Source organism: Macaca nemestrina, chromosome 3 (assembly GCF_043159975.1).
Source record: "Macaca nemestrina isolate mMacNem1 chromosome 3, mMacNem.hap1, whole genome shotgun sequence".
NCBI classification, from domain to species: Eukaryota; Metazoa; Chordata; class Mammalia; order Primates; family Cercopithecidae; genus Macaca; species Macaca nemestrina.
The window spans coordinates 32,297,161-32,324,507 of NC_092127.1; the positions used below are offsets into that span (position 1 = coordinate 32,297,161).

General features: G+C 34.4%; 1 protein-coding gene across 4 annotated transcripts in view; it reads right to left on the reverse strand.

The window, feature by feature from the left end:
• Positions 1–27,347, reverse strand: part of LOC105488623 (glutamate ionotropic receptor AMPA type subunit 2) — a 147,727-nt gene that overhangs the window by 3,905 nt on the left and 116,475 nt on the right. For all 4 annotated transcript variants that reach the window (XR_011620875.1, XM_011752846.3, XM_011752845.3 and 1 more), the window contains exons 7-12: positions 26,526–26,693; positions 26,159–26,263; positions 25,387–25,497; positions 23,625–23,831; positions 22,752–23,122; positions 18,086–18,284 (exon numbers count right to left, since the gene is read on the reverse strand). Coding sequence is in view for 3 of the 4 variants with exons in the window: in XM_011752846.3 (XP_011751148.1) it covers positions 18,086–18,284; positions 22,752–23,122; positions 23,625–23,831; positions 25,387–25,497; positions 26,159–26,263; positions 26,526–26,693 (1,161 nt within the window). In the remaining variant the exon portion in view is untranslated. The remainder of the gene's footprint in view (positions 1–18,085; positions 18,285–22,751; positions 23,123–23,624; positions 23,832–25,386; positions 25,498–26,158; positions 26,264–26,525; positions 26,694–27,347) is intronic.

A 27,347-nucleotide genomic window follows, 5' to 3' on the forward strand; every position in this document is an offset into this window, starting at 1 on the left:
TACTTTATGTCTAGAAGTCATCTGAAATAGTCACAATCCAAAATAAATTGAAAAATGCACTATACAATCTATAGGAATAATTCAAATTAGGAGACAATAAAAAGGGTATCTTTGCTGCCCAAATCCTAAATGGTCTATTCCTAATTAGTGGTAGAACAGGATCTGTGTAATGTGAATTGGTCAGGCATGTAAGTGGTGAGATCCTAATGAAATGCCTATTAGCTGCAGAATAAAGATAATATTATGCTGGAAGCTTCTATCTGATACTGACTGAAATGTTTCTAGAGTAACACCGATTTTTTGAAGAATATTCTTTGGCCATTGAAGTTTTCTTTTAATTAAACAGGATTTTTTTTCTTTGAATATTTAAACACCAAAAACCATTTATTTCAAGATATACTGAAAAAAAAAACCAACATTCTTATCAGTGACAGATACGAAAGAAAGAAGGGCTAATTGAAACTGTATTATTGAAGGAATATTTATCTTAAAACTTAATGGACTCAAAAGCAAAGATACACATCAAAAGAGTCATTTAATACTTCCTATTCAGATTCAAAAAAAGGTAAGCATAGAGTTGGAAAGTCAAAGCATTTGAATGTCTGCTTATTTTTCTATTCACAACTTTCTCACATGACTTTAATCCCTTTTGGGAAGATGACTTTGAATAACCCTTTTGTTATTTTAATTTAGTAAGTTTGAAATGGAAAATTGAAATTGAAGACGTACTTTTAAAACTCAAGAGGTTTGGGGGGGGTTATTTGTTTTTTTATTCTAAGGAATTTTAAAAATATAACCTTTACCTTACAAAAAGCAGACATATGATATAAATCCAAATGTTTTATAATACTGCCCTAAGGATTCAGGTAGCTTTACATATAAAAGCACTCTATTTTGGTGAAAGTCTTGGGTCAAGTGCAAATAGAGTATAGAGTATACTTGTTATCACTGGGGTTTATGGACAGCATAACAGAGATGCTCAGACTTTAGTTGTGTTTCTCACTGTTACCATTTGAGTAGGGGCTGTTGTATTGAGACAGGCTCATGAACCATTTCAGCTCAGTGGCCTATGCAGGCAGAAGGCCTAGATGTCTACGGAAAAAGATACTTTAACCGTAAATATAGGTCAACATTCCTTACTTCTTAATACTTTTTCTCTCACCTAATTAAGTAAACCACTGTTAAATCTATTACCAAACAATGCCACTTCAGATTTCAGATTTTAAAATTTATTGCCTAGGAAATCAAGCTTTCTCTCTGTTGTAAAAGCATATCTATGAGACTGAAAATTTTACTAGGACCCCAGCTATGTTTAGCGTGACACTTTGTACATAGTAGGTTCTTAATAAATGTATGCCAATTGGCTATTTTGTGATTTGGTTAGGAATGATAAACCGTTTTTGCTTTATCTGAAATTTTGCCTAATGTAGAAACTGCTTATTTGTTTTTTTCTCCTATAGTCTGCCTTCATATTCTCAACCAAATTGAAAGATTAGTTATAGCATTTGAGTTTGATTAAATAGTAAACAATCTTGCTAAACCTCAAAGTCTTTTTATAATATGAATTCTCATAAAAACATGATGTCAATATCACAATTTTGGAACAAAACCACAGGCTGATAAAGAAGAATTCAAAATGATGACATAATTGTTTTATCAAATCATCCATTAAATGTCAGTTTTTCCAAGTTTAAAATATCAATTTTGAGACATTAAAATATTACATGAAATGCTTCATAGATATGAATGCCCTTCAGAGAGAATTCAAAAAGTAGCAATACCATTTTCTGTTTCATTCATAAAATATTTTCTGCTGATTTTAAGAATATTTCTCTAAGTGTAAATATAGTATTTCCAAGAATGAAAGGACTTTAAAATACAATCTAGAAAAAAAAATGGACCTAGCTACTTTCGTCTGAGCTATTGATAACTGTCTTTGCAGCTTGGAATCATTTAGAAGATATATTGCTCCTGGTATGTTAGGTCACCTAGACATACAAGTTCTGTTACTCAGTCATTTTTTATAAGGGGGTTTCACATGTATTATAACATATATGACATATTCTTAGAATGAGCATGATTTTATGACGTGATCGTAGATTAATAACATCTATAAACTATAAAGACTTTAAAATACACATTGATGATACTGAATCAGACTGAAAGTAACTTTTTTCATAAGTCAGAATTTCTGTAAGATAGACATTTTTTTCCTCAATTAGCTAATTCATTTGACTCTCAGTTGTTAGTCTACTGTTCACTTTTTAAACAAAGTTAACAAAATGTTTTCATCACCATATCTTTTCAAGAACTATTGTTTGAACATATTTAGCCAAAGGTAGACAAATAGGACAATTCATAAACATTATAATACTGTTCTGTTGAAAACTGTGATTCATTAGGACAAGACATTTATTAATTTGAATTTCATAGCTACTTTCAAAACAAGAATTGGAGGAATCTGATGACATTCTTACTGAGAGACAATTCAGAATATATGTATTTACTTTCTATTGAACATATCAGAAAAAGTGTTACACTAAATAATAAAAATGATGCCTAGAAATCTTGATTTTCTCCAAAATCATAGCAAAAATAAAAAATAAAAGTAAAAAAGTAATCAGCAGAAAAACATTCCAAAGGCAAAGTAAAGTTCTTCTCTGGGCTTCTCATCTAAGAAGACACATGATAAATTATAGTTATTTTTCACTGGGTTGGTGCAGAAGTAATTGCTGTTTTTGCCACTACTTTCAATGGCAAAACTACAAGTACTTTTGCGCCAACATAATAGGTTAATGTAAGCGACAATGTTTAGTTTGGCCTAATTAATATGTTAATGGTCTACCTGATGCACTGGGGATCAAGGCACACTACAATCATTAGATCCACTCCAGCGTCTTGACTACTTATTTCTTAGAATATATTTACAAATACACTAAAAAATAGTGTAATACCATGTGGTCAGCTAAGATACTGTTATTAATAGCATTTCCTGTTAAAATTCTGGAATCCAGCAATTTCATGTTACATGCACACATTGTTCTACCAAAAGCACACAGATAATTTAAGCAATTGTATAGAAAATGCAAATCAAATACAAATCGAATTGCCTCAATTAGCCCCTTTGTGTGGACTTTGGAGATGAACGCCAGGTAATGATGATCTCCACCCTCACAAGCAATATCTACATCTGAGCAAATTTTACCAAAGTAGAAAAGGGAACACAGGCAAGCCATACAGACTTTTAAAATAAACCACATAATTTCCCATCATCTGTAATACTGATCTGAATGCTGGTCCAGAGAAGAACATGATGCAATGCAAAAGGAAAACAAAGGGGTTGACAATAATTTCTGTCAAGATGGCCCCAGGGAAGAGTTACAAGTCTTTCTCAGGAATAACTGCACCTTGATTTTCTACCTTTTCCCCAAATCTACATGCTGCTTTTCAAGAAATTTAAACTCTCTCTCTCTATATATATATATATGTACACACACACAGATATATATGTGTGTGTGTGTATATATATCCTACATATATGTGTGTGTATCCCATACAGCTAAGCCAAGGAAGACTGTGTTTTTCTTTTTTTTTTTTTTTTTTTTTTGACATGAAGTCTCATTCTTGTCCCCCAGGCTGGAGTGCAATGGCATGATCTTGGCTCATTGCAACCTCCGCCTCCCGGCTTCAAGCAATTCTCCTGCTTCAGCCTCTCTAGTAGCTGGGATTACAGGGGCCTGCCACCACGCCTGGCTAATTTTTGTATTTTTAGTAGAGACAGGGTTTCACCATGTTGGCCAGGCTGGTCTTGAACTCCTGACCTCAGGTGATCCACCCGCCTTGGCTTCCCAAAGTGCTGGGATTACAGGTGTGAGCCACTGTGCCTGGCTGGAAGACTTTGTATTTTGAAGCTACATGTTAAATCAAATACAATCATTCTTTAAGCAAGCATAATAAAGTGAAATGAAATTATTCAGGATGACATTGAGACGAGCAGGCTGGTTGGCTCCCTGTTTTAATATGGGCTGGAGAAAAAGGATAAAAGCCCCTCACTCAAGCTCTAGCTTATCTAACTCTCAGTCAATCAGTAACAAAACTCCCAAGAAGCTCTTAATTGTAAGTTTTTATTTCAGAAGGTTAGGGACTTCCCTGGAGCCACTGCATGCACAGTTAGAATTAAACTCCAACCTATAGTTACCCTTTTCTTATTTTAGTGCTAAAAATAGTTCCCCGGGGGGAAGATTTAAAATGCTAACGCTACATATGATATATGTAGCATGTTGTGCCACTGCCCAAGCTCTAGAAAGTCGTGATAGAATCCTTCCCTATAGAAAGATCTTATAAAACTAACATACACACTACCCTCATGGAGCATTCCTTTCCCTTTCTCAGTGATGTGTCCCTTGTGCACAAGCTAATAAACTTTATTTTTGTAGCTATAATTGGTAGTTTCTCTTGATTTCCATCCTGGGAGACTGCCAGCGTCCAGTGCACCAGTAACAACATCTGCCATCACATTTCGATGAGGAGAAAAATGATGCCTATAGTTTCATCTGGTGCATACTTTGACTTCTCTGTGTTTCTTAAGAAGTCAAGTTTCTTTGAACATAGCTATTTATATCTCTTTCCATGGTTTTGTATTATTAATAGGCATATCAGTTCAACTAACAATTCACAGAAAATAAGTGTGTCATATTAATATCCACTCAAAGAGTCAAAGGAAAAATATGCTCACTGTCTAGCATTGTTGAAGAAACATTTCATATAAATTAAGCATGCCTGAATAATAAAGTTGTGTCGTATCAATAAAGATTTTCACAGAGCTTAAGTCCACTGACTTACTACTTCTTATTCATTTGGCTAAAGATAATGGGTTTTGCTTACATATTAATTTTATTTTACACAAAGACTACATCATATATTACATATATGAAATTTAAAAATTAATGGTAAATACTTGAATAAAGTCAATAAAAATATTTCTCTAGACATTCCTTTGCACATTAAGCTTTACTAAAATGTCAGGTTTCAGTTTTGGGATTAAAAAATAATTGTATTCAAACTCAATTCCATGAAGTAATGAATCAAGTGAGCATAAAATATTTTTCGAATAATTAAAATCAGATGCACGAGGTAATCATGACATTTTATATAAAACCTCACAGTGTTTCCCAGTTTTTTATTAAAATACAATAAATTAGTTGCTTATAAAGAGTTACAGTTAATAAAACAATTTATAGAAAAGTAGTTTGATTTGTTTTCATGAAAATTTTTATATGATTAATTTATCATTTTAAATAAAACTAATTTTAAAATATTAACAAGATTCACATTAAACTGTACTTCTAACACTAAAATGATGTGATTTCTCAGCTTCTTAAAAATGTAAATGGTATTTATTAACAATTACAACTATAAGGCTTTTTTGTGTGTGTTTTGTTTTGTTTTGTTTTTGAGACGGAGTTTTGCTCTTGTTGCCCAGACTGGAGTGCAATGGCGCGATCTTGGCTCACCATAATCTCCGTCTCCCAGGTTCAAGCTTTTCTCCTGCCTCAGCTTCCAGAGTAGCTGGGACTACAGGCACGCGCCACCACGCTGGGCTAATTTTGTATTTTTAGTAGAGACGGGGTTTCTCCATGTTGGTCAAGTTGGTCTCGAACTCCTGACCTCAAGTGATCCACTCGCCTCCGCCTCCCAAAGTGCTGGGATTACAGGCATGAGCCACTGCGCCCGGACAGTTTTGTTTTTTGAGACGAAGTCTCGCTCTGTCGCCCAGGCTGAAGCGCAGTGGCGCGATCTCGGCTCAGTGTGATATCCGCCTCCCGTTTCAAGTAATTCTCCTGCCTCAGCCTCCGCAGCAGCTGGGATTACAGGCACCCGCCAACACGCCAAACTAATTTTTGTATCTTTAGTAGAGATAGGGTTTCACCATGCTGGTCAGGCTGGTCTCAAATTCCTGACCTCAGTTGATTCACCGGCTTCAGCCTTTCAAAGTGCTGGGATTACAGGTGTGCGCCACCACGCCCCGCCTATAACTGTTTTTTTTTTTTTTTTTTTTTTTTTTTTTTTTTTTTTTTTTTTTTTTTTTTTGAGATGGAGTCTCACTCCAGCCTAGGAGTGCAATGGCGCCATCTCCACTCACTGCAATCTCCACCTCCTGGGTTCAAGTGATTCTCCTGCCTCAGCATCCCGAGTAGCTGGGATTACAGGCGCCCACCACCATGCCTGGCTATTTTTTTGTATTTTTAGTAGAGATGGGGTTTCACCATGTTGGCCAGACTGCTCTTGAATTCCTGACCTCGTGATCCACCTGCCTTGGCCTCCCGAAGTGCTGGGATTACAGGCGTGAGCCACCGCGCCCGGCCAATTATAAGTATTTTTAACAGTTTATGGTTTTCAAATGATTAGTACTAGAATGAATCTTAAAAATCTAAAAATTTTACAATCTAAGCCATTTATTATAGAATCAAGATTCAAAAAGATTACCTTTCCCAAGTTAGCATAACTCATTAGCCCACAGAAGAACCAAGAATAACACCTGGATATCCAAATTTTCAATAGATGTGTATATACACTAAACCATAAAAATCCTCAGCATAGAGTTTAGATTAAAAATGTTTTGGTAAAAACAAAAAAGTCACTTAACAATATTATAAAATTTGGAGCAATCCAGTAAATATCTACATATAATTTATAAGTAAATTGAGGCTTGAATAAACTAGAGGCCGTCGCAGCATTTTAATCCACCAGAAGTAAATCTAAGTCTCAGAGCTCTCTTTGGCGTTTTGAAATTACTCTCAAATGTGATCAAACTAGAGTCATGTTATATAAGTTCGTTTTCATACTATTATAAAGAACTGGACAAGACTGGGTAATTTATAAAAGGAAGAGTTTGACTCACTCACAGTTCAGCATGGCTGGGGAGGACTCATTTAACTTAAAATCACAGCGAAAAGCAAAGGGGAAGCAAAGTACCTTCTTCACAAGGTGGCAGGAAGAAGTGCCGAGCAAAGGGTGAGAGCCACTTAAAAAACCATCAGATCTCATGAGAACTCACTCACTATCACAAGAACAGCATGGGGAAAACCGCCTCCATGAATCAATTACCTCCACCTGGACTCTCCCTTGACACATGGGGATTACGGGGGTTATAGGGATTACAATTCAAGATGAAATTTGGGTGGTGATCCAAAGGCTAACCATATCACGTGCTAATGCTTGTAGTATTCACAGTATTCTTATCTTTTGGTAATTTTTATGCTTAAAATGCGATGACTTTAAAGTTGACAATGCAAATGTTATTTCCATATGTTCTCATTCCCTTATGAATGGTAAATGACATAATTAATGGAATGCCTACTCTTTATACCTTATATATTAACTATATGTGCACATATACGCATACAATGTGAATTGATAATGTAGAGGAAGAGCAAGTGATACCCCTATGACCCCATCTTTCATTTTTAATAGTGTTATTTATTTATTTATTTATTCATTTTTCTGAGACAGAGTCTTGCTCAGTCGCCCAGGCTGGAGTGCAGTGGCGCGATCTGGGCTCACTGCAAGCTCCGCCTCCCAGGTTCACGCCATTCTCCTGCCTCAGTCTCCCAAGTAGCTGGGACCGCGGGCACCCGCCACCACGCCCGGCTAATTATTTTTGTATTTTTTTAGTAGAGATGGGGTTTCACCGTGTTAGCCAGGATGGTCTCGATCTCCTGACCTCGTGATCTGCCCGCCTCGGTCTCCCAAAGTGCTGGGATTACAGGTGTGAGCCACCGCGCCCGGCCATTAGTGTTATTTTTAATAGTGTTGTTCAATTGGTGCATTCAAGATCTATCACGAACATCTTGATTACGATCAAAACATTTGAAAAGTATATCATATTTTTGTGGCTGAGATAGAAAATTAGGTTTATGGAAATTAGACGAGTTTGTGATGAAAATATCAATCATATTTTAAAAACATTGAATATTCCTTTGTATACAAATGCTGATTTCAACAGAAGCTGCTGTTATACCACTGATTATATACTTATTTCCATTATGTCTAGTATTTCAGTCAACAATCTGGATGAAGATATACATGACAAATATTTCAAATTTGCAGATATTACTATTGTATATGATAGAATCAGTGTTATGGGATTAGGACAATGAGCAAAAAAAAAAAAACCCCAAAAAACAAACAAAAAAAAAAAACTAATGTAAAATTAAACAGGAGTGAATGCAAAAGTTGGCATGTAACTTCAATCAATTCATATTCATAGAATAGAATACATGAGGCTTACCACAATTCATTAAAATCAACCAGGTTTTCAGTAAACTTCAAATTAAGGCAAACGATTAATTCCATGCAGTTACCACAAAAGCTAATCAACTTAAAGATTTTAAATGAAATTATAGAGTCTAGATAACAGAATTTTAATTTCAAATACTTTAAAGGCCAAAGAGGATATAATAAGTGAGCAAAATAAATAGCAATGGAGTAATAGAGAATGGTGTGATTGTAGTAACTGAAGAATGCATGATTTCATTAGAGTCTTTTTTTTTTCTCCATGTAAACACTGGGCTGCCTGAACAACACAAATGTTCAGATTGAAATTGTGGTCTGAAGTCTTAATTTTCAGATTCAGGTCAAGATCCTCAGAAATCACCACTAAAGAACTGATTCATGTAACCAAACACCACCTGTTCCCCCAAAACCTATTGAAATAAAAAAAAATTTTAAAAGATCCTCTATAAGTAGATGAAATCAGACCCCAGATCTATATATCACATTGCAAGAATAACATGGGCAAACCTGCAATTAAAATATGTGAAAACCATAGGAAGGGTTTGAAAATATAATAATTAATGGTTGAGGGAATTTAGAATTTTAAGGTTAGTGATAAGAAAAGTTAAGAAAGAGATGATAGTTCTCTCCATATATTTGATGTGTCTATAATATGCAAAAGAAAACAATTAAGCCAGAATTAGGACAAATAAATGAAAAGACTTAAGATACAAGCTTTGATCTTGTAAGAACTTTCTAAAGACCATAACAATGAAAACTGTAACAAAATAGATTAGATTGTCAATAAAAATAGTGACTCTTAACGAATTTGTAAGGTATATTCAAGAATTGTTTGGATGATTAACTCAATAAATGTCATGGTATCTCTAATATGAACATAAATTGGAAGCTCATTTGTAATCTAACTTCTGTCTTTACAGATGATATGGACATTAGAGATCACCACATAGAAGGAACTTATCTGCAATGTGAGATAATGGCTTAATATATTTTAATTCAGCATCTTGATCTAACCTCAACAACATGAATTCAGAAATACTGCATTTTCGATGTTTGTGTGTATGTGTGTGTGTTTATGCAATTAAAAAGTGAATGTAATTATGAGAAAAATTGGTTGTGTTAGTGAACTATCCTAATTTAAAAGTCTTTTTCATTATAAATGAACAAATTTTCAGGGCAGCACAGTTGGTTTTTTGGAAACTAGGAACACTACGAGACCATTTGCACTGTACTCTGTAACCAGCTACCACTGCTTTAGGAAATATCTCTATATATCCCACTGCCAAGCTAAAGAGCAGTGTTTCAATATTTTGAGGTTACAAGAAAGAATGAAAGAGGGAAGGAAGGAAGGAAGGAAGGAAGGAAGGAAGGAAGGAAGGAAGGAAGGAAGGAAGGAAGGAAGGAAGGAAGGAAGGAAGGAGGGATAGAAGGAAAGAAGGAAGGTTCTAACAACCTTAAGAAAATTTGACTATGAAAAAAAAACAAGCACTGAACTTGATTTCAAAATAAGGAAATGAACAACAACAACAACAACAACAAAAACAAAACCCTAGAATTTAGGAAGTAACATAAAAGGAAAAATGGCTGCAAATTCAAAAGTAACCAGGAAAATCCCACTAATATACACAAGACAGAATGGGCCCCTTGTAGTATCAGTATAAATCCCTTTGGTAAGTCAATGACCATGATACTTTCTACATTTCTTATCCTCAAATATCACATTACTAAACCATACATGGAAAGTGTATCTGTATCCTGAAACAAATGTTTGAAGGCTCTGATCTCAATCTTTCTGATAAAAAGATCAAAGTTGTTTCATCAGTCGTCACTGTCTGCCTTATGAAAGGATTTAGCTTAAGTCTACATTCTTTTTGCTATGTCAGGAATGAAAGACGAGTGAGAAAAGTATTTGGAGCAAAATTATATAGGACAATGATTTTATACTTTTTATATACAGGTAAGAAAAGGTAATCTTATATATTTCTTATTTGTATTTATCAGATGCTAGCCACAATAACATGTCTGTAATCATTTTAATGCTTGGTATATTTCATTTTGAAAAGCACAAATATTCACACAAGCCTCTAATTTTGTTTAAATTTTAATGCTAATATGAAACTTTTAATTCTACTCAACATTGTTAAAGAAGCCACATAGACTATAAGATTTGAGAGAGATACTATAAATTTTAGAATCTATAAAACATCTTCTACTATGATAAGATCTTTGTTCCTTTAAAGACACTATGAAATATCGTATTTTGAAACTTTAAGAATATTTGTCATCGCTTGATTTGTCCAATTTCCATTTTATTTTTAAAATTTCATTTTTGGGCTGGGCAAGGTGGCTCACACCTATAATACCTGCATTCTGGGAGGCCAGGGTGAGAGGATCACTTGTGCCCAGGAGCTCGAGACCAGCCTGGGCAACATAGGGAGATCCCGTTTCTACAAAAAAATTTAGAAACTGATTGAGCGTGGTGACGAACACTTATGGTGCCAGCTACTCAGGAGGATTAGTTCAAGCCAGGAGGTTGAGGTTGCAGTGAGCCATTACTGTGCCATTGCACTGCAGCCTGGGTGACAGAGTGAGGCCCTGTCTCAAGAAACAAACAAACAAATAAACAAAAAATCATTTCCCTATGAAAATAAGCAACCACCTTTACCAATTTCTTTGCTTTGGCTAATCACTTAGTAGAAGCTAGGGCAAAATTATCTGCCAGAAATGCAAAATATAAATTACTTTAATATCAAATTTTCTTTTCTTTTTTTTTTTTTTTTTTTTGAGACGTAGTCTCGCTCTGTTGCCTGGCTGCAGTGCAGTAGCATGATCTCGGCTTACTGCAACCACCACCTCCAGGGTTCAAGCTATTCTCTTTCCTCGGCCTCCAGAGTAGCTGGGCGCATGCCATCACACCCAGTTAATTTTTGGATTTTATTTTTAGTAGAGATGGATTTTCACCATGTTGACCAAGATGGTCTTGATCTCTTGACCTCGTGATCTGCCTGCCTCGGCCTCCCAAAGTGTTAGGATTATAGAAGTGAACCATCAAATTTTCCTTCAAATATCAAAAGTCTAATTGAATAATTTTCAAAATGTTATCAGTAATACTTATATTTAGTTGAGATTTGATTCCTATATATTTAAATAATTGAACAATTCCATTCTCTTCTCTACAGAGCTCTGGGACCATGTTTATCACCATGGCAACTAGTGTGAAAGATCCAACACAGGTAGGCAGAGATGATTCTTTTAGTTAAATAAAATAATAAAGTGAATTGAAATCTAAGGCATTTAAAGCACCTGTAATTTATTCTGAAATTAATATTTTCTGTGAAGCATTTAAACAGGAATTTTAGAAAGGTTTTGAAATGAGAGACTAAACCCAAATCACTTCTGTATTGTTTTAACCTTTCCTTCTAGATGAATTGTTCTCATGATCTCCTATTGGTATGAAAATGAATGCTTTCTCTTTGGTATGGACAATAATAGAAAGTCTCCTGTAATCTGATTAGTCAAATTATTTAGCCAGTGTATCGCAAGACTGGTCTTTAAAAGACACAATTGCATGGTTACAGAGCACATTGATATTTACAAAGAATAGTTATGGAAAGAGAATGACCAAAATAACACATCTACCCTGGGAAAAGCTGCCACTTTGCACAATAATTACAATTCAACAAGCAGACATACACCTTCCTTAGCACTGGGTCACCAAAAACATATGTTTCATCATGGCTTCCTCTACATTTCCTTATTTTTCTCTTCCTGTGAAATTTAAGAACTACTGAATGAGCTGCACGGTCCTTAAACTGGGCAATACATTTTAAAGGGAACATTTTGACCCTTCCAGTATTGTTAACCCACTAGTGTTAGCTGAAATCAGAGATCATGGGTTCTCCCGAAGGCAACTTAGGCTAAATGTATTCATAAATACATTTAGGATGCTTTATGAATTCAATGCTTTCTCAGATGTTCTGTGGAATGGTGATAAAAATTAAAATGTCAGAGAAATAAAAACTGCCAACCAGAGAGGAAATGATTTTAACGTCTCCTGGATCATCTACAGAAGGATTGGGCATGCAAGAGTTGTCAGCTGTGCAGATTGTTCTGCTATAATCAAGCCCCCAAAAAACTAAGGAAGAAAAATTTGTAATAGATGACTAACCATGCATGAGTGACTTGCAACATATGCATACGATGCTATTTTTTCCTTATTTATTCACATTCAGCATTTATTTAACACCTACTATTTTTGAAACTATTTAAATATTTAAGCATGGATGACACATCTATGAAAGGTCTATTTCGATATGAGTAATGTTCTACATATATAGAGACACAAATGGCTATACTCATTTTATTTCCAAAATATTTGAAAGATATTATGTATTGATAAATAGATATATACATATGTATCATAGACATACATATTTCTGCCTTCATAGAAATAGGCAGTAGAGGCAACTGTGGCAGGCAGTAGAGGCAACCTGGTATTAGCAATACCAGGAATAATAAAATAAGTATGGGGAATCACAGATTCGTGAAATCCATTATTTATAACATGTCAAAAAAGAAATCACGCTGTATTATTACTAAACACAAACAATAACTGATTTAAATGTAACTTTAATGAAATAGCAATTAATATAGTTCCATAGAAGAAGTGTCATAATGGCTAGAACATTTTTATTTGCAATTATATTTCAGGAATGTTTTCATATGTAAATATAAATAAGTGTATCGTAAGCCATAGAGAGAGTTGAAAAAAGGTTACCGTCTTTTAAAAAAAATGCTCACAATTATTTTAATTCTCTTGTAATATTGATTATATAGGAGACCATGTATGCACATGGAAAATTTCAAACTAATTATTTCACTGGTAAGTAACAGCTGCATTAATATTAGTTATCCATTATTTATACTATTTCTAAACTCTATAAAAAGTCTACAATGCTGAGTAATAACAGTAGAGTCTCGTGGTTTACTACCAGATTAAATATCTTTTGCAGATGGAACAAACTGCATTAAACAAGAAGGCAAATACCTTTATTTTGGCAATGTTCAGAATCTTTTTCTTTCAACATTATCATCAAAGTAGACCATATATTTAGAGAATAATCTGTGTCCCTCATCCTCCCAGAGGAGACAACCAGAAGGAACAGATTGCAGTGTGGGAGACAGCACAGGCACGAAGAGCTACTTCCTATCTGCAAGCTAATACTTGTGCTTTGTGGTTTGACAGGCCAATGATAGGTTTAGATAAGAAAACCATTTCCTGTCCTTAAAAATCAAGGTTTCTGTAGTAACATACTGCATATGGGTCCTATACAATCATTTTCTACACAAAGTCATCTAATTTAAGATCTGTCCTATTTTATTGAGATAAGAGATTATTAAAATGTGAAGCTCTAAAAATAGTGGCTTATAATTGAAAGGCTAATTCTCTCTTAATTATAGGTATGCTACAGTGGCACTATAATTAGGGATGATCAGTAACTCCAAAATGATTCAGACTTTATCTTTCACTCTGTACAAGGATGTGCATGAGTTCCATAAACAGAAAACTGCAGAAAATGAAGACAGACTCATTTTCCTCACATCTCTTGGTGGTTACAAGATTGTTCTCCATTTACTCTCTCTTTCAAGCAAACAAAGTACATATTTCATGAATGTTTCGTTTAATGATCATCACTGAAGGAAAGTATAGATTTTCAATTAGAAAATCTGCAGCTTAAATTGAACTTCTATGACAATTACATACTCACTGACTTTACTAAAGTGATATTAATATAATGTGGTTTGTTATGATTTACCTGAAATCTGAAAATATCTTAGACTTTAATGGAAAAACAAACATCATGTCAGTACAAAACAGATCCCTAACTATTAAACAAAATATTCATCTTATGAATTTATATGAAGTGCTTTTATTTCAACAAGAATATACTTTTAGGAAACAATTGACATTGAGACAAAAGACTAGGAGTTCAAAATTCTGAATCCTGTTTTAGAATTGGACTTTCATTTCTAAATGGCCTCAACTTACTTTTAATTTTTCAGTTAGTTACTATTTGAAATTTAGAAAATGACCTAACTTCTCAAATCCATGTCTGCAATGCTAAATCCAAATCTCTGGCTATGATGAAAACCAATTTATCAGTTGACTTGATAAACTCAGTGATAGCAGAAAATTTAGCAATAATATAACTAATAAAATTCCCAGTTGTAAACGACCATAAAAAGGACAAAGCTATCACTAAAGCCAAATAAAGCCACATTACAAAACATGAAGATAAATGTTAGAACTTTAAAGATTAGCAAGTGATAAAAGTGCATTATTGCATGTGTAATCAGCTATTTTACCGGGTCTTGACTCGGAAAGTAAGCATAATGAATGAGCAGAGAACAAAGTAAGCAATACATGTTTTCAGTCTTGCTTCAGCCCACTTCATCCATATCCCTTTCCTGATAGGCTGGACACCATAATAATCAGTCTGCCAGCATTCACCCTGTTCTGTATCTACCTTACACAGAAGTCCCAAAATTCTTTAGGACCAAAGGAAAGTTGAGAGAGGATGAACCCAAGACCTGTGGTGAATGTTAATTTTAGGTATAGAAACAAGAATTCCGTTTGCCATATTTTTCCACAGAAACTCAGCAATTCAACCACACTATAGCCAATAGACATACTGCAGTTCACCCTATGATTTAAGGAAACAAGATTAATGAAAATCAAATCTTTTTTTCTTTAAAATGTCTCTAAATTAGCTTCATTTTGTTCAATATTTTACATAACGTTCTATGAAAAAAAGTTATTGACTCAAAGGGAATCTGTTATGCAGTTTCCCTGTACTAATTCGTCAACTCTATGTGAAAAGTATGATACTTGATGGATACAGTTGGAAAGCCATAGTATCCTAGAAAACATTTTGAGAATCAGAAGCTTAAATAAGATTTTCCTCACTATTGTCATCATGGCATCCAATTATCAAATATTATTGTAATACAGTTAGCAAAATTGCTCAAAATTACTCATGAACTAGCAACATTTTTATTTAATTCAACTTGAAGAAACAAAACTTTAATATACATAATTTCCAAAATTGCAACCACGTCATATACTTCAATGAAAGAAGTAACATATAAAGTTCCTATTCTCTTTGGTGATGCCTGCTGTTTTGTTGCCTTCTGTTTTTTTGGTACAAACAGAATAGTGTGATTTAAAACAAGTTTGAACCCACACTCTTCTTTCTCTAGATAAGGAGAAGCTCACTACAACATTATATGCACTGAGACCTAGCCAATGTCACTTCATCAACAGTTCCTTTTCGAGATAGTTTGAGAGGAATGGTGAGGACTTGCTTGGGTTTCAACCATGTCTGATGTTCTAGCATTACACAAGCAAGTGTGGAGGTAACCAAGAACAGAGCACGAAGGCAGTGAAATAAATCCAGAGACTTTGCTGCACAAGGAAAAATAGTGTATGGAAAGAACCCTGGCTAGGAGGAAAAGACCTCAGCATATTTATTAGTTGCATGGATTTAATCAAATACCCAAAATTATCTGAGCTTCTGTTTAATAATGCACAGATATCAAACAAAAATCATTGCCCTCACTATCAGACAGAAATATTGTTAGGTTAAAACAGGTAACGGATAAGAGACTTCTTTGGGGAGCTATACTGATAGATAGAAGTCATCAGCTGGCTAACTATCCATCATCACTTCTCTATTACTCTAGGGAAGAAAAGCTCCACAACCTTATAAAACCTCCACAACTGCATATTGGAACAAATGGGCTCCATGAGGTTAGCGCACTGAAACAGAAAAGTAGCAACATTCTTTTCCCAGACTCAACTAGCTTTCTTATCTTGTCTACTAGGGAATGTGAATACACTGGGCATACGATTCTAGCACCTTAGTGATTAAGACACGTGTTTCTATGATTGACTCAGTGAAGATATACTGAAAAGCTTTGTGAATGTGAACGTGTAGTAGTGAAAAGTAACTGGTACTACTATTGTCCAAGCAAGGTAATAACTGAGACTCTCCACAGATGCATGCTCAACTGGAAGAGAGTGTCTGAAAATAATTAAGATTATTATTAATCGACCAGGTGCAGTGGCTCACGCCTGTAATCCCAGCACTTTGGGAGGCCGAGGCAGGCGGATCACGAGGTCAGGAGATCGAGACCATCCTGGCTAACACGGTGAAACTCCGTCTCTACTAAAAATACAAAAAAAAAAAAAAAAAAAAAAAATTAGCTGGGTGTGGTAGCAGGCAACTGTAGTCCCAGCTACTCAGGAGGCTGAGGCAGGAGAATGGCATGAACCCGGGAGGCGGAGCTTGCAGTGAGCCACAATCACACCATGGCACTCCAGCCTGGGCCACAGAGTGAGACTCCGTCTCAAAAAAAAAAAAAAAAAAAAAAAAAAGATAATTTTAATCAACAAAAGTAGCACCAAGTAAATCATGTTATAACAGGCATCTGCATCATTCTCATAGATCTCATTTACTTCAAGAGGGAGCACCTAATTTTTCCAAATGAGATAAAAGCAAGCCACACTGCATACAAATATTAAAAATGCTTTTAAATGCACTTCTAATTGAGGAACATACAACATTTTAAAACTGAGTATTCATACACATGTTGCCTATATGTTTAGAAATGATAATACATTGTCATTCGTGGCAAATCTACATTACAAGATTCATACTAAAATCTGCATTAAAGTAAAAAAAGCTGCTGATGGTCCACATCTTTGCACTTAAATTGAGGTACCTAATTAATTCATCAAGGTCCTGCACTCTTCACATACACCCAAGTTACTACCTGTTATTAGCTATGGTTCTACCACTCCCACTCCCAGAACCCTTTCTCCCATAGTATCTTCAGCTGAACTGAAGTTATTCAGAAAAGAGACCAGAGGTAATGTAGCATGAGATAGTCTTCAAATTCTGATGGTCATTTGAAGGTCCTAATCCTAATTCATGAATAAGTTGGACTAGATCTCACTCAAACTCAGATATATTTGAAGATATTTATAGATTATCAGAGACCATTATATGTCACCAATATTGGCTTTAGACCTATGTTAATCAGCTGCATTTAAACATTTTCATAGAAAGAGTTGTTTTATACACACAATAATAGAAAGAAAGAAAATTATGCCAACATCAGGGCCTTGGGCTTATCCTATAAAAAGAGAGCATAAGAACAAAAGTTAAAAAAGTAACCTACATCTAATAGACACAGTATAAATATGCTACATATTTTAAAAGTTAGGAAGTGGAGGACCTTTGTTGGCTTCTCCTTGGAAGCTTTGCACAGAAAATTCAGAATCGACACATATAAACATAATCTGTTTCCTCACACATAATTAACATAATTGATTTGAATGTGAGTTTTTCAATTATGAACTAGGTAAGATAAATGCAGTCATATTTATTTAAAATCAAAGAAAAATAAGATATTTTGTTGAAAACATAATAATCTAATCTTAACTATACTTTGCTTCAATGTTGTTCCAAAAGGACAATCAATTTTGGTAAAACAGATTTCATTGCAACATTGTGGTTTTTCTCTTGAGGAGTTAGGAGTCAGAAATTAGAGCTAGACCTAAGTATTGGGATAGGGAAGGGTCAGAAGCAGAGACAAGGTCAAGAACAGAAATAGAATTAGGGTTACTTTCACATAGTACCTTGGAATTGACTATGGGAGGGAAACAAAGTTTAAATAGGTTAAATTTCAGGAACAAAATCAGAAACTACAAAGCAGAATCTCTTACCCTGAAAAACTCTTTAGTGGAGCCAGAGTCTAATGTTCCATAAGCAATTTCTGTTTGCTTAGAAAGATCCTCAGCACTTTCGATGGGAGACACCATCCTCTCTACAGTCAGGAAGGCAGCTAAGTTAGCCGTGTAGGAGGAGATTATGATCAGGGTAAAGAACCACCACACACCTCCAACAATGCGCCCAGAGAGGGATCTAATAACAAGTATGAAATGGATTTGTAAAGTGAAATGAATGACCTAATAAAAAACAAGTTAACAGTATTATGCAAATATTGACTTATAGGGGAATATTTAATTTTATATTTTTCAATATAGTTAACGAAACTGGAAATCATTAAACATTTTGGGCAAGGAGTACAGAGTAGCTAAATTTAACAGCATACACACAGGTCAGAACTTCTGATTTCTGGAATACTTCCATAATTGTAATGCCCAAATAGTTTGATATGAATCCCATAAGAAAGCAATTTCAAGAAATTTACAAATACTCATAAAATTTCATCCACTCATTATGTAAGTAAACATAAACAAGAGAATGTAATATCACCAGCAAAGCTCATAACAATGTTTATGAACAAAATCAAAAATTAAATAAAAGCATACTCCACAGATATAACTTTAAAACCAAAGAAATCCTCCCTTTAATTCACTCAATTTCCAAAACAAAAAAGGCCCCAAATTTTGTTAATCTTGCGTATGTAAAACATTGGTATTAGATACAGTACAGGAGAGAAAAATGAGGAAAAATAACACTACAAGCAAAGATATCGCACCAAATATAACTATTAATGAATAAAAATCAGATGGCTTCAGGGTATGGATGGCTATGACCCTGTTCCTTTATGTGTCCTGCTAAAAAAAAAAAAAAAAAAAAAAAAAAAAACTTAAAGAAAACAAATTATACATTTAAAAGTTTGTGAAGATATAAATTTCTAGTTTGAGGTATAATAAAATAACAATATTTTTCTGACTACAAATTCTTACATAGAATAGTTTTTAAAAGCTTAATAGATTCCCAATAATTTACTTTAAAACCTGAAGTAGGGGAATACAGGTATAGAGATACAGCAAAAGATATATACTGTATTATTTTGAAAAATCTGATGGGATTCTGCACATAACTAAGACTTTAAGTGATATTGATAAACCAATAAAAATAACCATTTCTCTGTTGTCAGTAACTCTGCTATGTCTAACAATTAGACTTGCTAGTGTGAATAAATGATATTTCTAAAAATTTAAATCATGCTTGGCAATTTATGATCTAAAGTTTCTGACAATTAACATTAAGAAATAAATCTTTTGATGAAACATATACTAGATCAAACACTTGGGAAATATTTGTAGAATAAACCACTCAAGCAGTTAAGAAAGGAGAGAAGCTAATTTAAATGAAAAGGATTTTTATATAAAAACATCAGTTGCTAAAATAAAAGAGATAGAGAAAAATAGCAAGGAAAAACAAAAAGAATATAATTAAAGGTCTTTATCACAAAGTCTGTATGAAATACAAAAAATTAAATAAATATGATAGGATGGAAAAAGTTAAACACTTCTCACATATATTCTGAAAAGGATATTAAATATATTTTACATTTGAAAAATGCCTTATGTAGACACAATCACTCTCAAAATGTTCACTATTCATCTAATATCAATGGGAAGTATAGTTATATGACATGTATCATATATTTAAGAGCGCAGATTCAGTACCTGACTGCTCAAATCCCTTAAAACTCTACACATCGCATATTAATGTACGATATGTTTAAGAATCATTTTTATAAGTCATTCTATTCCAGTTGTAAAAATTAAGAAAAGTTAGATGTAAGTTGTCCTCTATTCCAGTCCTTATATCAGATTTAATACATCAACTGATTTAAAATGTACATGATATCTAAAAAATTTGATTGGACTTATAAATAATTCAAAGGCGAAAAGCACTTCAGCTATTTATTATTTACTTTTAAGTATTTTTAAAGTGTCAATTCATGTTTCTCAAAGAGTTCCTGAGAAATTATGCAGAGAAGAAAATTCAATATTATTTTATGGTGACAGACAAAAATTACTTCTAAAATTAAAAGTAAAACTTTCACTCATCAGCATCAGCACTAAAGGAGTAAAGAAATGTGCATATGCTCTTATTTCTTTTTAATCCCCACTAAATCATTTTTAAAATGATACACGTTTTTATATTCATTTGATTCCTTTAGGGTCACTGTGGACAATCCGGAAGCAAACAGGACAATAAAAATAACCTTTACAGCATATTGCTCTCATAATTTCTGTGATTCTATTCTCCATGAGACCATGTCTTATAGTTAGGATATTCTAAACTTAATTTCAGACAAATGAGAAGTCACTTAATTTAACAAATCACTCTAGATTACAACTTAAATGTGTTCTATTAACATTAAAAATATAGTTTCATATCATATTTTACTTGGAAAAGAATTATAAATACTTTTTAATATTTAAAGACATTCCTAAAGTGATCTGTGGATGTCATGCTATTTAAAACTGATAATAAGCTACTGTATTCTTCTTAACTGGGGTAACCATCATTGCATTCTTAAAAATGATAGTTTTGTTCATTAAAAATCATTAACTTTGCCAGTGTATTATGTTGAATTTTAAAATGCATATATAGCATAAATGAAAGACATGTATCTCAAATGTTTTAATGAAATAAATTTTTATCAAATACATTCTGAAGGAAAAAATATCAATCAATAACAAGGAAATATATGCTATCTAAAAATCTGTTTATCTTACCAGGAAATAAAAGTTACTACATGTGAAACTGTAATGTCATGACTCATGAATGAAATCAAAAGCACAGAAAAAATATCTTAATTTAGATGCAGCCTTGATGAAAAGGAGAAGTCATCTATATGTCATGGTCGACTCTGGGATAATACAGATTGCTGATATGCCTTGTGCTCCAGTCCCTGTGTGCAATTAGGTTTCCCACTCCTTGACAAACACTGGATACCTAAACAACTACCTGCAGTGCCATCATGCCCAGGAGCAGGCATCGACGGGAACCCAGGCCAGACTGGGCTGACATGTCCTACTTCATAACGAACCCACATACACTTCTCCCTACTATCCAAAAGGCATAGCACAGGATATTATTGCCTTACATTTCAGAACTAGGGTAACATACTTCACTGTCCTTCTTACCAAAGAGTGAACTACTTCTTTATCATTTTACGGGCCAGAATGTTCTCTGAGACCCCAATTTGGTTAGTATTTTCCTCCAAATTATTAGAAACTTCTCTATATATCTTTAACTTAGATTAAATAAACTAAATACAGAGATGATAAAACTATGAATCTTACATATTTTGTCAGAGGTAAAAAATATATGTATGTATATATGTGTGTGTGTATATATACACACACACACTCTCTTATGTCATGCTGTGTAAATACCATTGGCATATTCCTAATTCACTGAAGTCCCACAGGGAAGTCACAGGGAATCTGGTGAAACTGAGATTTTAAAACTCTGTATAATTCATAAAAATGTAATTTTTTAAATCATTCCCGCTAGAATTACCTACTATCAGAGAAGTAAGCTACTGATAATTGCTGCCTACATAATGTATTTCCTTTATCTCACTGGGTGAAATATACTAAAAAGATTGCAAAAGATGCCAATCTTTGAGCTTCTCATATAGTTTTCTTAAATTAATCACTTGTTATTCTCAAAAGTGATTTTAAAAACTCACAATATAACAAACTGTATCATGAAAGGCACCCGCTCCATTAGTTTTTAAGATATCCTGTAAAATCAAAGAAGGGTACTAGAGCCTAAATTAAAACGCGCCAGTAGACTGATAAACATTTTGACTTTAAATGTTAATCACACTAGAAAAACATGATTTATTCCTCTGAAGAGCCAAACATGGCTATCATTCTTATTCATATGTGCAACATGAATAAAATCAATAGGCACTTTGTGGTAGATTCATTATAATTAGGCATTCTAGTGCAGGGATTTAACATATCATAATGAGATTAAAGGTAGGTGAGTTTATTCCATGATGTGTGTGTATTACCATTCAATATGGATAGGTTTTTTTAATGACTGATTAGTCCCTTCCAGGCATTTGTGGGTACTTGAAAATATGCTATTATATTAATCCAGTAACCTCACCTAGAAAAAAACAAAATTTTATAATATCTCTCCCATACCATTTCCATGAGCTAATGATGGGAAAATAAAAGAGATGAGATGTGTGCCAACGAAGTTTTATCTAACAAGGTGTTACTTTTGCAGTTAATAAATAACGTTGCCCATTTTCCCATATACAGGTCTGTGCATCAACACACAGATGACTGTAAAATGAGAATATGCAGCAAAAACACGGTACCCCTCCAAGAAGGCATGGAATGATAGGAACCTTATGCATTTTATAGCCTCTCCATGGTGTGTATAATTTCACCAGGGAAATAGATGAGCAACATTCGCAGAACATTGTTCATATATTTCACAGACTTATGCCGAAGCTAAGAGGATGTCCTTTAAGTGTCTTAAACCACTTGGACAGGAAGTCGGCAGCTGGTAACTTCTTTAGAGTGAATTCATAAACACCATGAATGTCCACTTGAGACCTAAAATGCACAAAGTTGAAGCAGGTGAGTAACCAACCTTGGCGAAATATCGCATCCTTGCTGCATAAAGGCACCCAAGGAAAACCAGAGACTATTAAAAATCCCAAATTCATTAGTTGATTCACTACTTTGTGTTTCTCTTCCATCTTCAAACTCCTCAGTGTGCCACTCGTAGGGGCTAAATCTGCTGACCAGGAATAAAACTACACTGACCCCAATGTAGGCAAAAACAATGCACATCCAGATCTCATAGGCTAAAGGATCAAGAAAGGAAAACACTCCTGGTTTGGACTTCTGAGGCTTCTTGATCATGATAGATATCCCGAGGCTCATGAAGGGCTTTGAGAAGTCAATCACCTCTTCTCTCACAAGGGTAATAGTTAATGGAGCAATTGCAATATCAGCTTTCTGTAAGGGAAAAAAAAAAGGAAAGTAATAGTACCTGGAGTCATGGTGAAAAGGGAATCGTGGTTATGTCACTGGATCAAAGAAAAAGGAGAGGAAATCAGAGAAATCGCAATAATTCTTTCCCTGGTATAGTCCCAGTAAAGAATGAACAAAAGGGAATTATTCCCCCAATGCCCCTCCTCTTTATGAATACACAGTATACCCATCTGGCTTGACTATGATCATTACACATCTGCACTGCATCTCTGCATTTGCAGCCTTTTGACAATACATATGGCCCATATGCTTCAAGAGAGATGTAATGATTGTCTCAGTTAATCTACATGTCTACTTCTGGCTTCAATCTTAATCTTTCAGATGTTCACAAATCAACAAGATAATGTTTCTAGAGTAATGTGGGAAATCGACAACCTCAGACATAGATACTTCACAGGGAGAGGAAGCAGTCTGTCAACAACAATTCAAATTGAATGACTTTATCTATGAGAAGAGCTATACTTACCCCATATACAAGTTCTCCAACCATCCCATTCCAAATTTTCGTGTCTGCATCCCTGGCCCCATACTTGCCATCACCAACAATAGTCAGCTTGTACTTGAACCCACAATGTTTGGCGATTTCTGCAGCCAGGTCAACACAGTAGCCCTCATAGCGCTCATTGCCTTCAAGCATTTCATGATTTTTCTTCATCATAACATATGGAGATTCCTATATGAAAAGACTTTGCTTTAGCTGATTAAAATATCTGTGTTAATTATGTACTCTCATTGAATCAAATCTTCTGGTTTAATTATTACCTGTTAGCCAGAATGAATGAAGAATATAGATGGTGAACACACAACAGTAGAAGAATAATTTAAGTATAATGCTTCCCCAAAAAAATCTCTGTATGTTTATCATTATATTTCATTAAGATGGCTTGTACGTAACCATACCGAGTGAACAAGATACTCAAAATCACAAACTCTTTGTATGTTCTCTAGCCATATTTGTAATTATTAGGACTTAGAGCAAAATATTACTGCTCGACACCTATTTTATTCCAGTTTGGATTCACCAAACCCTTATCCTTGATTAAGGTTATGCCAATCCCCAAACCAGCATTCACCCAAAACCCTGTGTCACTGCTGTCCCAAAGATAAAGTTCATGTGGAAATCAGGTTCATGGCCAGTGATACACAGACTGAAACGATCATTGTCATGATGATGTACTCATTCTACCCCCGCAGGCTTCAGGTCTCACTTCATCTGTGAGATACAATATCCTAGAATGATGCTACAAGGATAGCTAGAGAGTAGCTTCCCCCTGTAAACATAAGAAAAAGGAAGCAAGAAAAAAATGAATCAACACAGTCCAATATTCTCCATTGGAAAGTGGCACCGAGGATATTTGGAGTCTCAATGAGATAGTTCCTCTCAATGGCATGATAAAGGCAAAAATCCTCAAATGTCTAATTTGCACTTATCAGGAGATTTTCAATTGCTTACCAATGTTTTAATTCAAATCCCTTATCAACCTATCTATATCTTCTCTCAGTATTGTTAGGAGAATAAATCACACAAATTTACAACTTCACTGTTAAGGCCACTTTTTTTGTAAAAGAAAATAAAATGAAATAGTTTTGTCACAAAATCCTGTCCTATAACAAACACCATTTTCTCCATTTCATTTCACCAACAGCTTGCCATGGTGATCCACATCTCTCTTCCATCTATCCAAAGCCTGGGTGTTGAAGATCCAGTTCAATTTTTCCTTATTCATTCAATATGCATTGATTGTGTACTAGCTATGTGCCAACCAGTGCTGAAACTTGGAGTGAAAAGAAGGGAAATAATCCTTGTCTTTAAGGAGATCATCTTTCCTTAGATAGAATAAAGACAACTCAACATCATCATGAAATCACGTGCCAAATGGAAAGAAAGAATTTACACAGTATTGGGTGGGAATGGAAAGGTGAAGAACTCGCAGAAATATGAGGAACACTCTTCAAGACATTCCCCAATTGTTCACCGATGTAAGCACCAGGGAAGGAATTATCTGTGTAGTTAAACTGTAGCCTTCCTTAAAGAAAATCAGGAACATTTTGAATGCTTTAGCTAGATCTTGTGTATTCCTTTTAACAGAGTAAATATGCAGTAAATGATTAAAACATTGCAAAAGAAGCAAAACAGGTATTATTTTCCTAAAATATAAATAGCTACTCCCGCAGACATTATCCACAAGAAAATACAAAGTAAAACATAGGCATATGTAGCAAATTACCAAAATTGTGGTGACAACAACAGTCTTATTCTCAAGCCCAGAGGTGTCATTTCCAGAAGGGAGTTCAGTAAGAGTAACAACCATTTTGTCCACTTCACTCCAGTAGCCAATCTGGAAAAGGTTACAGCAGACAGACGTATGGATAAATGACTTGTCTATTAGCAAAGCATTTAATTATTTTCAAAGCCATGTCTCAGTCTGAAATTAGACCCACATTTACTGGGCTTGTTCTAAACAGAAATGTCTTTTATATATGTGAATCTAACAGGAATAAAAGGAAGTATAAAAAAAATTGTTAAAAATGACTTGTTTTTTCATATTCACTTTTCATATTCTCTAAGAGTAATTGTTTGGGACTGGTCATATAGAAATGTAATTAAAATCCAAATAATGGCATTTTAGCCTAAACAGCTAAAAGGGTGATGTTGAATTGAACAGTTACATGCGTCTTTGCACCAGCTACTTTTTTTTCTTCTGAACCATAAACCTTCAACAATAGTTCTTTCTCTTTTCATTAAAGACTTCCACTTCAGTCCAAAAAATTAAAGTTCAACAGCTCTACCTACGAATTATTTTTAAAATTATAGTTCAATGTTACTTACCAGAAATAAATAGACTTTAGGAAAAAAAACAACTTCAAAATACATCTGTTTCTGGAAGTCATTAAACTCTATGTGAATACACATCTCCAGAACTCTCTGGAAGCGTGAACTCATAGGCTAGCTAACTCACCTCCTCACTTAGAACTGCCTTTAAATCACTAAGGATTTACCTTCCGGGGCCCATTAGTTTTGAGCTCCATGATGTTAATTGTATAGTTTATTCTTTTTCCATTCTGGTCAAACTTTATATTTCCTGAGAGACCTTCAACCTGAACCTAATGAAGAAATGGGAAAGGAGCAGAGTTATCTATTTACTTCATCTAAACATATACACTGTACAGATTACTTTCACCAGCTGAAGTCAAGAAAACTACATCAGTAAGGTTTGTTTCTCTCTTCAACCTACCTTTGGGTTGTTAGGAAAGAACATTGCCTGTATGTTAGACATAAGGAATAAGACAAAGATGACTAATTCAGCAGGAAGAAAACATTAATGGCCATATTAAGTCACGTTAATGATTATTTTGAGTAACTGACCTGTTTGAGGGCCCTTTCTATTTCTACACCTTGTCCCCAGGGCACCGCTGGGTTTGCCAGACAGTCTCCCGCATTCCCCCTTCGGGAGATTTCAATTCTCTGCTTCCTTAGGTTGCGGAAGGCTTCAGTCATCACTTGAACGGCATCATAGGTCAGAGCAGAAGTATACTGCAAAGGATCACACACATTTCATCAGAACGGGAGAAAATTTGGAAACTCACTGCACACCAGCAACCAAGACTGCCGTTGCTCAGCACACAATACCATCTAAAACTCCAAGAATTTAAACACAATTTCTGCATCTAGAAACCTAAGAATCGAACAGAAGCATTACAAAACATGGGGACTTTGAAATGTGCTTTTGACTCTAAACATGTTCTATTATGTTAATATCTCAGCTGTTTCAGGTGAGACCTTTTCATAATAATTGTGTCAATGTTTATTTTTCTTTTATTTTTCTAACCTGCTTCTTGTTACAGCCTCACTTTATAGCCTGCTATGGTGATATACAAAACTATAAGATTAACAATTAATATTTATTTACAGTCTAATGAGAAATACATTTGTCAATGCAGAAGGAATATGAATTAGTTTCAGGATTCTTAGTCTCTAATTCAACCCTGGTCATGCTCACACTGATCTGCAGTGGTTTTAGGGGTATCTACTTAAGATCCCCTAGGTGATTCTGGTAATCAAGTAGAAGAACCACAAAACTTCATAATTTCTATGCCCCCATGCCTCCATGCTTCAACAGTCTATGATAACATTGGTTCAAAGCTTATGGTGTTCAGATTCCAATGGGACAGCAGAATTATTACATTT